Source organism: Carassius carassius, chromosome 3 (genome assembly GCF_963082965.1).
Source record: "Carassius carassius chromosome 3, fCarCar2.1, whole genome shotgun sequence".
NCBI lineage: Eukaryota > Metazoa > Chordata > Actinopteri > Cypriniformes > Cyprinidae > Carassius > Carassius carassius.
This window is the reverse complement of record NC_081757.1, coordinates 10175267-10192489: the sequence shown is the minus strand read 5'-3', so window position 1 is coordinate 10192489 and position 17223 is coordinate 10175267. Positions and strand designations below refer to the sequence as shown.

Genomic DNA, 17223 nt, shown 5'->3' with positions numbered 1-17223 from the left:
TCAGTCATGATTTTAACAAAACTTAAAGAATACATATTTAAAGTATGATTTCCCCCATGTGAATAAAACATTTTTGTCTTTTTTATTTTATACTATATTTTATTTTATTTTAACTTTTATAAGCAACAACAACAACAAAAAAATCATTCACTATGGAAGAATATAATATATAATATATTATTAAAATGTACTTGCGCTAACATTAAATAACAATTAACAGTTGTATTTTTATTAACTAATGTTAACAAATATGAATGTAACATATGAATGCTCATTGTTAGTTAATTCATTAACTGACTATAATGGAACCTTATTGTAAAGCATTGCCCAATTAATAAACAATTAGTGCTATGCTGTTTTATGCCTTTTTAACCAACCAACCATCACATAAATACAAGGATTAGAAAGGAAACCTTTTGTTTAAATGTCAGTTTATAGAACAAGTCTGCTTACAGAGGTTATTGCACAATGGGACAATAAAAAGGATTATTAAGTTTGGATGATGATAAAATCATTTATATGAGATGTGCATATACAGAAGGACTGACATATTTTACAAACACCTGTGCTAAACCAGATACACATCACTATGTTGTACATCGGACTAGAAAGGGATCCTCCTTAGATCAAAGTATTAACTTGGATTTACTATGAACTTTCTCGTCCCATTGTCTCTTATTGACCCTAGTGTTGTTTCTACACCTGTGTACAAACATAAGTGTGGCGACTGCATATGTACTGTATTGTACTGTAAGAATAGCACTATATTCTTATGTGGGAGATAAATGAGGTCAAAGTTCAGCATCTATAGAGATAAATTGCTTTGGGAGTGGCATGTGTGCACTGCGCTTTACATTTCTTACCATGTGATTTTTGCTTTCGCCACAATGGCTTTGACAGTCGGAGAGGGTGTGCAGCGCTTCCTGCTGGTCCTCGTGCCCAGGCTGTTGCTGGCTCTCTTTAGGCTGGTCTCACCCGGCACAAAGCAACCAAAACATCTCCCTCCAATCAAAAACCCACTGCTTACTCTCTCTGCAGTGCAACTGGCTGAGAAGATACGCAGAAGAGAGGTTTGAGCTTTTACTTGCATTAGTTCTGTCACACCTGAGCATTAGGGATTGTATTTAAAATGAGTATATAGGTGTTATGTCGTTGTGATTGAGAGTGATTGAGTTAGTTTTGGGTGCTGGCCTTGGTCTATAGTGGATTAATGAATGAAAGATAACCAATAACTGTATCATATTGTATAAAGAGTAGCCTACCCTGTGTGTTTTATGTTCTTTTTGCACATTTAAATAAAAGCTGTTTCACAAATTTCACTCTGGTTATATTTTGCCAGGCATCAGTGGCTATAGCGTGCATCAAGAATCACAGGGCAGCCCCCAAATGAAATGTAACTTGTTGCAGTAACAGTGTCTCTATTCCAAAGGTTAAAATTAAATATCTTGACTGGACTTAAGTAATCTTAGTTTATCTTTTCAGCTTTATCATGGACAATTGTCACAAAGGGCTATGAAGTGCAAATGATCTGGCACTATAAATGCAGATCATGGCTCAATGCCTATAACCTTACGTCCAAAGCTCCTACATGTGGAGAAAAAAAGAAAGAAAAAAAAATTATATATATATTCTGCTTACTAAATAACAAATTTTATTTTTTAAAACATATTTTATTAAATAATATTTAAATGTATTATTAAAATAAATCTTCAAAACTGAAATTAGCAAGTTTGTTTATATTCCACAGAAAAAAAGCATATAGATTTGGAGCAACATGATATACAGTCAAAAGGATCAAAAAGGTTAATTTTTTTCAGCGATGCCATAGAAAAACTATTTAGGGTTCCCCAAAGAATCCTTCAGAAAACAGTTCTTAAAATAATTATATATAATAATAATCTAACTATAATTTGTTTCCATTATGAAGAACCTTTTGTGGAATGGAAATGTTAAAAGATTTTCATGGAACCAAAGATGCCAACAAGGAACAATTTTCAAATAAGATATGAAACCTATGGCGAACATACTAAAAATGATTACCGTATTTTTCGGACTATAAGTCGCACCTGAGTATAAGTCGCATAAGTCCAAAAATAAGTGACGAGGAATAAAACATATATAAGTCACACTGGACAATAAGTCGCATTTATTTAGAACCATGAACCAAGAGAAAACATTACCGTCTATATCCGCGAGGGGGCGCTCAATGCTGCTCAGTATAGGCTACAGGAGCACTGAGCAGCATAGAGCGCCCTCTCGCGACTGTAGACGGTAATGTTTTCTCATGGTTAATTTCTCTTAGTTCATGTCAAATTAATTTTGATAAATAAGTCGCACCTGACTATAAGTCGCAGGACCAGCCAAACTATAAAAAAAAAAGTGCGACTTATAGTCCGGAAAATATGGTAATATCCAAAGCCAGCAATAGCACTTTAGACTATAAGCGTGGAAAGCGTTATAAGCATTATAAGTCCTAAAACAACATCACTACACTGACAGATTCACCACTGCAGGCTGGACTAGACTAAAAGAACCATTAATTCTGTGTTTTGCCATGCTCTTTTGTAATACTGAATATTAATCTATTTGACTTGTAAGTTTAGGTTACTAGTGAAGAGGTTGTGCAGGCCTATATTGACAGGATACAGGAGGTGAACCCACTGCTCAATGCTTTGGTCAAAGACAGGTGAGCACTTGCTTTAGTGAGGTATAACAATGTCAATGCATGACTGTACAGGACATTTCACTAGAAGTGCACCTTGTCCTCTCTTTCAGGTTCTCATTCGCCATTCATGAGGCCGCTCGTGCGGATAAACTAATAGAGGAGGAGAATGAAGGAGAGGAAGTTCTGAGGAGCCGATTTCCTCTGCTGGGAGTTCCTCTGTCTGTCAAAGAGTCATTCTCTCTTCAGGGTACATTTCCCATAATGCTCTCTGCCTTGCATGTATCAGTATCACCCAAAGAGGTTAATTTTGAGATTCATCCCTGCTTATCAAATGACCGTTCACTAAAAATATGGACATAAAACATTTATTTGAAAGGTTATAATGTTACTTCTAAAAAATAATCTTACCTTTATATTGGTTAAATGACAAAACAATGTCAACTCAAATATTTAATATCCACATAATTATGTATTTCTTTATTGTAATAATTATTTATATGAATAGTTTTGTATAATGTGTCATCAGTCTGCCATTGTCGCAAGAATCCTTGCATATTGCTTAAAATATGTTTTACAAAGATTGCGACATTCAATTTGATTAGTAAAGGCTGCTTGTTGATCCAGGATGGATACATTTTTCCCACACTCCTCTACTGCTCACTCACAGAGACAAGCTTCTGAAAAGTATACTAAAAATGATATTGATTCATGTTATCTGACTGCTGCAACAGGTATGCCCAATTCTGGTGGGTTGAAATCCCGCCGTAAAGTACTCGCCAGTGTGGATGCTCCTCCTGTGGCTCTGTTGAAGAGAGCTGGAGCAATTCCTCTGGGAGTCACCAACACCAGTGAGCTTTGCATGTGGATGGAGTCCAGCAACCACCTCTATGGGATCACCAGTAACCCCTATGACCTCGAGAGGATGTGTGGAGGAAGCTCAGGTCTTGCTAAAAAACCCCCCAGAAAAATAGCTTTTTATAAACCTTATTGACTGTACAAAAATGATACTGCATCAGTCACTGTTTGAATGATTTTGAACTGATGTTCAAGCTTACATGACATGTTGAAAGGATGACAAAATTATTGTAATGAACACCAATTCTTTCTCCGGTAGGTGGAGAGGGAAGCATCATTGGTGGTGGTGCATCTGTGATAGGCATTGGTTCTGATATTGGAGGAAGTATCCGCATGCCATGTTTTTTCAATGGGATATTTGGCCATAAACCTTCAAAAGGTATGTTTTTGCTGTAGGAACAATCAGAAAAAACACACAATAATCTTTCTGGAAAAAATCTGTATATATCATTAAGAGAGTGGGTTTTAATACCTTTCAGATGTGGTGTCAAATGACGGTCAGTTTCCTTCATGCACGGGTCTCCAAAATGACTACTCAGGTTCTGGTCCAATGTGTCGCTACGCTGAAGACCTACTCCCTCTTCTGAAGATTATGGCTGGACCCACTGTAGACAAGTACATCTGACAAAGATATAAACCGGATAACACAAATAGTCAGTTTTGACACCAAGTATATATTTTCTAGGCTCTCCCTCTCAGAAGAGGTGGATCTGAAAAAGTTACGTTTCTTCACTGTAGTAGATGATGGTGGATCTCCACTGACATCACCAGTAGACAACCAGCTCATTCAAGCTCAAAAAGGGTGAGAAAAACATATAATACATAATATAAATATGCACAAATGCTTCTCTAATCAGTTGCATTGCTGTATACATGTGTAACGGGTTATTACTTATAAATTTGGACTTCACTTTATGAACCAATTAGGAGATCAGAAGATTGTTATGTTCGACTACGGAGATGGAGAGTTATTGCTGAGGGATGACAGGACACCACTGTTAAGGTAAGTATATAACTTTTATAAATGTTTGTTTGAACACACAGGCCTTTCCCCTTTTAAAGTAAACACAATAAAATAAAATAAATAAACAATTAGAAGTGAATCACTTAAATTCAATGAAAAGAAATAGAATAAGTCACTGAACAAATCACTGTCAGTTTTACACTAGAAATACATTAATAATGTACCCAACAGCAAATTGACAAAACCTGTTCAGACTCAACCACAATTTTGTAATATCACGCTCACGTCGACGATAGGTTCAATTTCCAAATACTCAATCACTGATATCAGTCTTTTCTATTAGATATCTCAGTTCTCAGTCCCGTATGGAGAAGGAAAAAACAGTCTCTGTGCAGGAAAAGTTTTACCTTGAGCAGGGAAAAACAAAATATGAAATCAAGATACTCTCTTGGTCCTTTAAGATGAATTTTCTTCTTTTTTTCGTCCAGTATCCGATTAGGTTGGCTCGCCATCCATGAGAATCAACTCCACTCAGAAAAAAAACCTGACCTGTTCAAAAGGCCAGAAATGCACCACCGCATTTAGTCAACAATGGCATCACATAAGGTAAGTATCTCATCATCAGAGTAAATTAACATTTAACCATACAAATAAAAGTAATCAGTGTTTTACAATATTGTACCTTTTACAATATTACATTGCTAATAAACATTTCTCTTTTCAGGCACGCGCACGAGACATGCACGTGAAGCAATTTGACTCCAAGTGAAAATGACTGAACTCACTCAGCACAATGAAATTGTACAATAAATAAAAATACTCCAAAAATACAACATAAATCTTATGAACATAACAAATGAAATAAACTTCTGTTTTTCTCACAAAAGTAGTGTTGTGTTTCTTATTTAAACATTAAATTCAGCATACACACATAAATGAACTCACCACATCCAGATATTCACTTTCCAGCAATACGACGATGTAATTAACCCATCGATCGTCACAGGAGTAAAACAACTACAGAATCCACTCAATATCGTCCTCTTTTAACAATCCTGAAGAGATGTAAAGACTATTTTTATAGTTTTACTCAATTATTTCTCAATTTTCTTTATGACTAAACTAGACGAATTTCTCTCAGACTTCTCCACTCTCCGGTCTCGCGCATCTGCTCTGTGGGCGGATCACATCAACAGTATTCTGATTGGCTGAACCAATAACCCTAAATATTACAAATTATTTTTCCCACATAATTTATTCAACGAAAAAGGTTTGTTGACATCACCAATCTTTAATTATTTACGTTTTTGTGAACCCATTCATTTACAAAAATATATTTTATAATACTGAATTAGTCTGGGTTACATCCTCCCCTCCTAACTGTGCACGTCCCGTGACACAATAAAGAGTGACTCACATTTTATACATCCTGTATTGAGGATATCTCAGCTAAACTATTCAGACTTTCAGTGCCGCTCAATGCATTAGCGAAAGCAGTGTTTAACCCTTGAAACAAGGACTGCACTACATGTATCAAGGGGTTTCCAAGCTGTGGATAGGTAAGTATTTTACCTCTCTCTTCGTCGAACCGATCGTCTGGGTAAGTCTCCTGAATGCTTATTTTTCTCCACATCGGAACTCTGGTTGTGTCCACTACATTCATCTTCAGCATTTACTTGGTCATTAACTGGTGTTACATCAGGTAAATGACTTGCCTCTACATATTCCGCAACATCAGGTAAGTATTCCACTGGAACTTCAACAGGTAAGTGTTCCCCTACAGCTCCAGTAGGTGAAGCTTGCTCTTGAACATCTACAGGTGAGTCACTACTCTGAACCTTCATAGCTGCATCATCTGCTGAGGATGAATGGACAACCTCAAGATTAGGAGAATCTTCCTTCAGATTGTTCGGCTTAAGAACTTTATGAACAGTAGTAAACCTTGTTTCATTGACTGGATATATACTTTGTACAGGATCAGGAATTTCATCATCTGTCTCGAGAGCAGAATCCAGACCATCAGGGCCTTGTGAATCAGGATTCAGCCGAGTCCTGCGCCTTGTGGTAGGTTTACTCACAGCTGGTTCTAAGGTTTCAGAAACAGGTAGGAACCCGCAAGGAAGCAAAAGATCTCTATGAAGAGTGCGAAGCGGACCATCCTTTGTCTCTGGACGAACCGTGTAAACTGGTAAGTCAGAAACGCGTTTCACAACGACGTAGACTTCAGATTCCCATCTGTCTGCTAACTTGTGCTTCCCGCGGATACGGACATTCCTGACTAACACACGATCTCCAACTTCCAAAGAAGAATTGGTCACATTTTTGTCAAATCGAATTTTGTTCTTTTCAGCAATTTTCTGTGCATTTCGTGAAGCAACCTCATAACTCTCTTTTAAGTGAGACTTAAGATGTTGAACATACTGTGAATGAGATACTTGTGAACTGTCTTTACCAGGTAATCCCAAAGCAATATCAAGTGGCAACCGAGGTTGACGGCCAAACATCAGTTCATACGGGGAAAATCCTGTGGCTTCATGCTTGGTGCAATTATATGCATGGACCAAAGGTTTAACAAAATCCTTCCAATGGCTTTTATCCTTTTCTTCCAATGTTCCGAGCATGTTTAACAAAGTCCGGTTAAATCGTTCCACAGGATTCCCCCTAGGATGATATGGTGTTGTTCTGATTTTTTGGATCCCAGCAATTGCACAAAGTTCCTTGATGGTATGTGACTCAAAGTCTCGTCCTTGGTCACTATGTAACCTCTCAGGGAAACCGTAATGCACAATGAATTGATCCCATAGGCACTTTGCAACGGTTCTTGCTCTTTGATTTGGTGTTGGTACAGCCACAGCATACTTGGTAAAAAAATCAGTAATCACCAAGATATCACGAGTGTTGCTCTTGTCTGGTTCAAGAGAAAGAAAATCCATACAGACAAGCTGTAAGGGTCTTGTGGCTTGGATGTTTACCAAAGGTGCACTTTTTTGTGGCAAAGTTTTCCTGCGGACACAACGATTGCAGGTCTTAACTTTTTGCTCTACTTCAGCTCCCATCCTTGGCCAATAGAATCTGGAGCGGACCAGATCCAGCGTCCTTTCCATTCCCATATGACCCATTTGATCATGCAAACTGCTCATAGCAAAACTTCTGAGATCTTCTGGCAAAACCAATTGATGACTGACAGAGTCCCCATCTCGTCGCCGCCTATACAGAACTCCGTCCATCAACTCAAGACGGTCCCATTCTCGTAAGTAAAAGGGAAAATCTGGATATTCCTTCCTTAATGCAGGTGGAGGTTTTTCACCTGATTCCAGACACATTATCACCTCATGAATGATTGGATCAGATCTCTGCTTTTCTATTAATTCTCCCTTCGTCAAATCAGGTAAAGCAGGTAACCCACTTAAGTTATTTTCTTGCTCAAAACACTCAGGCACTGCTTCAGGATGAAACGCAAGGGACTCAACCAAGGTAACACCAGAATCATCAGCCTGTTGGATAAAATGTTTATCGCAGATGGCTCTGATTGCATCATTATCAGTACTCTGTAAGGTTTCAGCACCCGTTGTATGGTACTGCACAAACTTCTGGATCCTCTCATACTCTTTTGACGACAATTGATCCTCTGACTGCTCTTTGTGTGGTCGCCTTGACAAGCTGTCTGCATCAATGTTTTGTTTACCAGCCCGGTACTGCAGCTTAAATGAGAATGTGGAAAGTGCAGCGAGCCACCGGTAGCTAGTAGCATCAAGCTTAGCGGTTGTCAGAAGATAAGTCAATGGGTTACTATCTGTTACGGCAGTAAATGTGCTGCCATAAAGATAGTCATGAAACTTCTCCGTTACAGCCCATTTAAGGGCAAGAAACTCAAGTTTATGAGCTGGGTAACGGGACTCGCTTCGCGATAAACCTCTGCTGGCAAATGAAATCACACGTTGTTTCCCATCCTGCTCTTGGTACAGTGCAGCCCCCAGTCCTGTGGTGCTGGCATCTGTATGAACAACATAAGGAAGTTTGGGGTCCGCAAAACCCAAGACAGGAGCGGTGGAAAGCTTTTCAATGAGGGTCTTGAATGCTTCTTGGCAAGCAGTCGTCCAACGACCACCAAAAGGCTCTTTGGGATCGTAATACTGACGTTCTTTATCAGCCTTCTTACAACTTTTCCTCAGTGGTGGATAACCAGAAGTCAGGTCATTCAGGGGTTTTACTATTTGTGAGTAGGCTTTAATAAACCTACGATAGTAGCCTGAAAAACCAAGAAACGACCTTAACTCCTTAAGGTTTCTTGGACATGGCCAGGTTTTTATAGCCTCAATCTTTTCAGGATCCGTTTCCACCCCACGCTCGGATACCACATGCCCTAAGTATCTGACAGAAGTCTGGAAAAAACGGCACTTCTCTGGCGAAAGTTTGAGCCCGTATTCCTTCAGGCGAGCTAAGACTTGCAGCAGCCGCCTCTCTTGTTCCTCTAGGGTTTTGGAGAACACAATCAAGTCATCCAAAAACACAAGCACTTCTTTTAGATTGATGTCTCCCATACACTTTTCCATCAGCCTTTGGAAAGTGCTTGGTGCATTGGTTACCCCCTGTGGCATCTGATTAAATTCCCAAAACCCCAACGGACACACAAAAGCAGTTTTGGGCTTGTCCACTTCTGCAACTTCAATCTGGTAATACCCAGATTTCAAGTCTAAAACAGTAAACCACTTCGAACCATTTAAAGCTGAAAATGTTTCTTCAAGGTTCGGTAAGGCATAAGCGTCCTTGACTGTTTGAAGATTTAACTTCCGATAATCTATACAGAGTCGTACATCGCCATTTTTCTTCCTGACCACCACTATTGGCGATGAGAAAGGGGATTCCGACTCACGTATGACTCCGCTTGACAAAAGCTCCTGAAGGTGTTTTCTTACTGCTCCAAGGTCTCGTGGATGGATTGGTCTAGCGCGATGTTTAAACGGGGTCTCATCATGTAATTTGATGGAATGTTTCACTTTCTGTGTATGTCCAAAGTCCAGATTGTGTTGAGCAAAGACTTCTGGCATCTCACATAGCTTTTTGGTGATTCGGTCCTTCCACTCCTGTGATAGTGGAGAATCACCAAAATTCAAAGTGAACATTTCCTCTTTGACCGCCGTGTGCTCATTACTTTGAGAAGCTAACTTAGACACAGCACTGTCAGAAGAAAGTACCGACTCCAACGCATGGATTTCTGCAATAACACACCTCTGCGGGATAGTGATGTCATGATCGGTTTCATTTGTAAGAACTACAGGAAGATGGCAGGATTTCTTAGAAGGAAGGGTAAGTAAGCAGTTTTTTACAACAACTCCTCCAGGTAGGGAAGATATGGAGGGGTGTTCCACTACAACCCACTTATCAGTTGAAACTCCACTCACATGGGCAATCCCTTCTAAAACGACAGTTTGGCCAGCAGCCATGACTTCAGGCACCCTACCCCTCAACCCAACATGACCGAGAACACCAGTTGTGCCATATTCATGCCGCAATCTGAGGGTATTCAGAACAGACCTGTAGCCAAACAATGAAGGTTGGAATGTGGTAGAACTCACTTTCAAGTGTTCCTCATAAAGGGTGTCCAAAGTATTTGTCCCAATCAGGACTAAAGGCATGGTGTGGGACTTTGGATCTGGAACCACCAAAGCAACGGTGGGTACATCAACACTTGTACCAATGAAGTCTGCCGGGAAGGTCACAATCAATTCTATGTACCCAATGTAGGGTACAGAAAGACCATTCGCACCTTCAACCTCCAACAAATCAGAGAGGGAATTGATAGGATATTCTGAAAGACATTGCTCATAAAAAGACAAAGGAATAGTGGTAACTTGTGAGCCAGTGTCTATCAAACAATTGCATTCCTGCCCTGAAATAGTAACTTGTGCTATACATTTTTCGCCAATCAAACCCTTGGGCAATCTGGAAATGTTCATCTTGGAGCAATGGTTTTGTGTGGAAACTTTGGTTTGAAGGGGACAGTTCAATATTTCAGTCCCTGGTTGTCCCACAACAGGAACTGATTCTAGTTTAAAGTGCCTTTTGTGATGTTGTTTTGAATTTCCCACTGGGATTGTTTCTCCCTCAAAAGTTTCCGCTTTTCAGCCACCAGGGTTGGGTTGGACTCTGACTCACAGGAGGAGGCAATGTGGCCATCCTCCCCACATTTAAAGCAATACCACGGCCTGGGTTTGTCAGTTTGTTTATGATTCACAGGTATTGTGGCTACAGCACTCTGTTTGCTTGATCTTTTCTCTGTGGAAAAAGTTTTCCGATCCACTGCTTGCGATGAAGATTTCTTTGGGGCATCAGCTTTAGAGGTAAGTTTTGCTAGTTGGCTCTGGAGAGTCGCTATCTGTTTTCTTAGCTCTTTAGCTTCTGTAGCCAACGACAGCACATTGGTGGATGAAGTTGGGTCAGTTTCATCAGACACCCAGGTTCTTTGGGTATGCATCAGTGCGCGCTGCTTAGTACCACCTAGATGTTGTTTCATACGCATGGTTTTTGCAGCATGTTTATCTTCCTCAGTCCGTAGCATCAACAACAACTGTGCAAAGGGTGGAGGATCATCACGTTTTTGTGCCAGTCGCAGATCAGTAATCAAGCCATCATCCCAGCAGCCCCGGCAGAACTGCTTCAAGAGATGCCGGTCTGCTTCACTGGGTGAAACACCACTACGCTTAATTGTTACACCCAAGGCTGCCTGAAGCCTAGACAGGTAAGCTGAAGGTCTCTCCCCTGCATCCTGCAAGGTATTCATAAATCTAGCAAAGAGCTCGTCACCGTCTTCTACTGTGCCGAAAGCAGAATCCAGTAACTGCAGGTAAGCTGCTGGAGAAGAATCAGGGCTCAAGTGTTTAATAACATCAGCAGCTGGAGACAAAAGACTGTCCAGGATCTTTCTTGACGTATGAAGATCAGATATTGCAGGATCTTTCAGAACAAGATCAACACTAGAACGCCATGAGTCATAATCCGTTTCATTGGCAGGTCTAGGTTTTCTCCCAGAAAATAATCTGAGTCGCATAGGCGCGTGCACCTGAGTAATAGCTTCTCCATTCCTCACCACGTGTTCAACAACCAACCTCTGGACTTCAGGTGGGTTAAGTATTGTGGGAGAGGTAAGAACTGAGGTGTCAGCCACGTAAGAAGCAGCAGGTTGGGTCTGCTGGGTTCCTCCTTTGTAAGGCTGAGCGGTGAATGGAGTTGCTTTGCCTTCAAGCGGTTCTTGACCAGATAGTCTAATCGGGTCTTTGTCAGCAGCTTCAGATGTAGTGCTTGCTGGGAGAACCACAGAACTCATTTCTGTCAGCATTTCACTTAGCATCACTTCAAAATTTGCCCCACTGAGTTTTGCAATTTCTTTTAACCCTTTGAGGTAAGATCTAGTAGCACTACCCCCCAATTGTCGGGTGTAAACACTAGATAATGATCTGACTATGTAAGTGACATTTGGATCACTGGTTAGCTGGTAAGTAAATGGCAGCATGGGCTCTAACGACTGTAAAGCACTGCCACTGTCAAACTCAATAATTAAGTCATGATAAAACTCAGATTCAGGGTCCTGAATTTTCACTGACCTATCAATAGAACCATGTTCTTGCAGAAGTTTTATCAGTTCGTCATCCTCTGTTGTTCCAGTTACCCCACTAACTATTACAGCATTTGGGATTTTGATACCTTCTTGATCAATTACATCCATTTTGACAGTGAACTGGTTGATTTGTCTGAGCACTAAAATGGGTTTAAATTTCAGCTGCCTGTCCTCAGCAACACATCGCCATCTCCTGGCTGGCTCGCCAATGTTATGTAACGGGTTATTACTTATAAATTTGGACTTCACTTTATGAACCAATTAGGAGATCAGAAGATTGTTATGTTCGACTACGGAGATGGAGAGTTATTGCTGAGGGATGACAGGACACCACTGTTAAGGTAAGTATATAACTTTTATAAATGTTTGTTTGAACACACAGGCCTTTCCCCTTTTAAAGTAAACACAATAAAATAAAATAAATAAACAATTAGAAGTGAATCACTTAAATTCAATGAAAAGAAATAGAATAAGTCACTGAACAAATCACTGTCAGTTTTACACTAGAAATACATTAATAATGTACCCAACAGCAAATTGACAAAACCTGTTCAGACTCAACCACAATTTTGTAATATCACGCTCACGTCGACGATAGGTTCAATTTCCAAATACTCAATCACTGATATCAGTCTTTTCTATTAGATATCTCAGTTCTCAGTCCCGTATGGAGAAGGAAAAAACAGTCTCTGTGCAGGAAAAGTTTTACCTTGAGCAGGGAAAAACAAAATATGAAATCAAGATACTCTCTTGGTCCTTTAAGATGAATTTTCTTCTTTTTTTCGTCCAGTATCCGATTAGGTTGGCTCGCCATCCATGAGAATCAACTCCACTCAGAAAAAAAACCTGACCTGTTCAAAAGGCCAGAAATGCACCACCGCATTTAGTCAACAATGGCATCACATAAGGTAAGTATCTCATCATCAGAGTAAATTAACATTTAACCATACAAATAAAAGTAATCAGTGTTTTACAATATTGTACCTTTTACAATATTACATTGCTAATAAACATTTCTCTTTTCAGGCACGCGCACGAGACATGCACGTGAAGCAATTTGACTCCAAGTGAAAATGACTGAACTCACTCAGCACAATGAAATTGTACAATAAATAAAAATACTCCAAAAATACAACATAAATCTTATGAACATAACAAATGAAATAAACTTCTGTTTTTCTCACAAAAGTAGTGTTGTGTTTCTTATTTAAACATTAAATTCAGCATACACACATAAATGAACTCACCACATCCAGATATTCACTTTCCAGCAATACGACGATGTAATTAACCCATCGATCGTCACAGGAGTAAAACAACTACAGAATCCACTCAATATCGTCCTCTTTTAACAATCCTGAAGAGATGTAAAGACTATTTTTATAGTTTTACTCAATTATTTCTCAATTTTCTTTATGACTAAACTAGACGAATTTCTCTCAGACTTCTCCACTCTCCGGTCTCGCGCATCTGCTCTGTGGGCGGATCACATCAACAGTATTCTGATTGGCTGAACCAATAACCCTAAATATTACAAATTATTTTTCCCACATAATTTATTCAACGAAAAAGGTTTGTTGACATCACCAATCTTTAATTATTTACGTTTTTGTGAACCCATTCATTTACAAAAATATATTTTATAATACTGAATTAGTCTGGGTTACACATGCAAAGTACTTTATTTGAAAAGTTAATTTTTTATTTATATTTTGTTTCTGATCACAGGTGTCTGCACGCTTAGAGGCAGATCTGGGAGTTACAGTTAAGGAAGTTAGTTTTCCTCAACTTAAATACTCTTTTCAGATCTGGGACACATTCTTGGCTTTACCTGACAAAGATGGCAAGGTGTAGTAAGCCACCTGAAGTTGCCTTGACATTCAATTTATTAAAGGTTGTAACAAAATGTTGTAGCAACAAGTGCTTATAACAACAATAATGGTACACTCAGAGAAGAGCAAGTTTGAGTGTGTGTTTGTGTTTTTTCCAGCCTCCAGAGCCTTTTGTTGAGCTAATGGCAGATGGAGGCTCTGTGTGGCCTTTTTGGGAGCTGATAAAGAGGATTTTTGGGAGATCTGAACACACTGTGGCTGCTATTGGTAAACTCAAACCACTATTATTTTAGTGTCTCGAGATACTACTATAATTTTTTATCATTATTTTGAATTAGCTTTTACTTCTAGTGTTTAATTTAATTTAAGTTTTAGTAATTTCATAGTGCATTTTTGTCATTTTTATTTTTGTACAGTTTTTTTATTTTATTTTAGGTTTTAATTATTTTAGTACATTAAAGGTGCATCTCAATAAATTACAATGTCATGGAAAAGTTAATTTCAGTAATTCAACTCAAATTGTGAAACTCGTGTATTAAATAAATTCAATGCACACAGACTGAAGTAGTTTAAGGCTTTGATTCTTTTAATTGTGATTATTTTGGCTCACATTTAATAAAAACCCACAAAATCTCAACAAATTCTAATACTTCATAAGACCAATAAAAAATTTTTTTAGTGAATTGTTGGCCTTCTGGAAAGTATGTTCATGTACTGTACACGTACTCAATACTTGGTAGGCTTGGTAGTACTCAATTCGTCATGGCATGGAGGTGATCAGTTTGTGGCACTGCTGAGGTGGTATGGAAGCCCAGGTTTCTTTGACAGTGGCCTTCAGCTCATCTGCACTTTTAGTCTCTTGTTTCTCATCTTCCTCTTGACAATAGCCCACAGATTCTCTCTGGGGTCCTGGTCTGGTGAGTTTGCTGGCCCGTCAAGCACACCAACACCATGGTTATTTAACCAACTTTTGGTGCTTTTCGCTCTCATCTGAAAAGAGGACTTTGGACCACTGGGCAACAGTCCAGTTCTTCTTCTCCTTAACCCTGGTAAGACGCCTCTGACGTTGTCTGTGGTTCAGCAAATTCCTTGACACTTCTGTGTGTGGAGGCTCTTGATGCCTTGACCCCAGCCCCAGTCCATTACTTGTGAAGTTCACTGAAATTTTTTTATCAATTTGCTTGTCAATCCTCATAAAACTGTGGTTCTCTCGGTTGGTTGTGGTTCTTTTTCTTCCACACTTTTCCTTCCACTCAACTTTCTGTTAACATGCTTGGATACAGCACTCTGTGAACAGCCAGCTTCTTTGGCAATGAATGTTTGTGGCTTACCCTCCTTGTGAAGGGTGTCAATGATTGTCTTCTGGACAACTGTCAGATCAGCAGTCTTCCCCATGATTGTGAAGCCTAGTAAACCAAACTGAGAGACCATTTTGAAGGCTCAGGAAACCTTGGCATGTCTGCGTATTCTAATTTGCTGAAATAGTGAATTGTTGGGTTTTTGTTAAAAGAACCAAAAACTTCAACTTTATTGAGATGCACCTGTAAATTTAACTAAATAAAAATATGAAATGCTAAGAATAATGTAACGGTTTTGATATTTTACTCTTTTTCAGTTAATATTTTATTTCAAGTAACTAACTTTTTTTAAATGGTTTTAGTTCTTACTTAATAATTCTGACTTTAAAACTTATGTATATACTGTATAATTTTGGGGAAACACTCATTTTTTTAACTGTGGTTGCTCAGAGTTATTGTTCTGTTCTTGTCCTTAAAATGTCTTTCGAAACATCAACCTGGACGAGACTTAATGCTTGACATGTTTTTTTCTTGTGGCTGATTTCAGGTTTGGCTTTGATGGAGAGATCTCACAGCTCTAGGCCATCTCAATTCATCCTAAAACAAAAGGAAGAACTGCAGAAAGAGATGGGGGATCTGCTGGGGACAGATGGAGTGCTGCTGTACCCCTCTCATCCTCTACTCGCACCCAAACACCACCATCCCCTTTTTACTCCATACAACTTCGCTTACACAGGTAGCAATTGCTTAAGCAGAAGAGAAGTTACTAAAAATATCAGGACACATTATAAGAGTGGTCAAACAAAAATAGACTTTTAATAGATGTTTAATTTTAAAACCAGTAAAGTTGCAGCAAGGCTAATTAATAACAAATGTGTCTAACAGTAGTAGATGGAGCAAAGAAAACAACAATATATTTGAAAACCATTCCACTAATTTCTACAGGGATCCTGAACATCTTAGGCCTGCCAGTGACCCAGTGTCCACTGGGATTGAGTAAGGAGCGATTGCCTTTGGGCGTTCAGGTGGTGGCTGGGAAGCTTCAAGACCATCTGCCTTTGGCTGTGGGTCTCTACCTGGAGAAGGCTTTTGGAGGCTGGGTCGATCCTGGAATGGCTTAAGCACTGAAGACACTGGAGGAAATGCTGGAACTATTGGCATGACATAACATGTAAATAGACAATCTCAACCAAGACTGCTTCATCCAGTTGATTTAAAGCAACAGGCACCCAAAAAAATATCATGCACTCAAATCGTTTCATACCTTTTATAAGATGTTCTTCTATGAAATACCAAAGATATTTTGTAGAATGCTGGTAGTCAAACAGTTGTGGTGTCCATTGAAACATTTCTCAAAAAATATTTTATAGTTTCACTGAAGAAAGTAATTCTCAGAGATTTGGATCAACATGAGTGTGTGTAAATGATGGCAGAACTTGTTTTTGGGTGTACTATCCCTTTAAAACAAATAAGTGGTTAAAAAGCTATGGCCTTTTTTAGGTAATATTTAGACATGACTTGCAAAATAGTGTAATAATTTTAGCAAATCTATACAAGCAGATTTATTAACAAATACTACCTGATTTTAGCCAAACAAAAGGACACCGTGTAACAGGTTTGCTAAACAAACAAAAAAAAAACCTTCCAAATACCTTTGAGTTAAGGTGTAGGTGTAAACAATTTGTAGAATAAGTCTTAAATTAAACTTTACTGTCTAAACATTCAGCTGGAATCACTTTTCCACTTAAATGTATTGTACCAAAGATTACTTGTTTCAGAAATTATACATCGCCACCCATGTCATTAAAATCTTGCACAAAAATAAAATGCAAAAATAACAACTAACAACAACTAGGTGGATGAAAAGGCAATGATTCAGTTATGACTGTGGTTGTCCAGTGCAACATAAATACAATATTATTTACACTAAAGCTTCAGCAAACGACTCAAAACAAAAAACATGTTTTAATTTATTTCCTCCTTTTAAAAAAAAA

The 17223-nt window shown here is 38.8% G+C and overlaps 1 protein-coding gene across 1 annotated transcript; it reads left to right on the top strand.

Annotated features, from left to right (window-relative positions):
- Nucleotides 1–887: 887 nt before the first annotated feature.
- On the top strand, nucleotides 888–16890 carry faah2b (fatty acid amide hydrolase 2b). Its single transcript, XM_059522158.1, is given in 11 exon segments — nucleotides 888–1070; nucleotides 2604–2686; nucleotides 2776–2912; nucleotides 3397–3606; nucleotides 3780–3899; nucleotides 4000–4135; nucleotides 4206–4333; nucleotides 13838–13947; nucleotides 14090–14198; nucleotides 15777–15965; nucleotides 16175–16890. Coding segments are annotated over 11 exon segments (1581 nt in total). The 3' UTR covers nucleotides 16351–16890.
- Nucleotides 16891–17223: the final 333 nt, after the last annotated feature.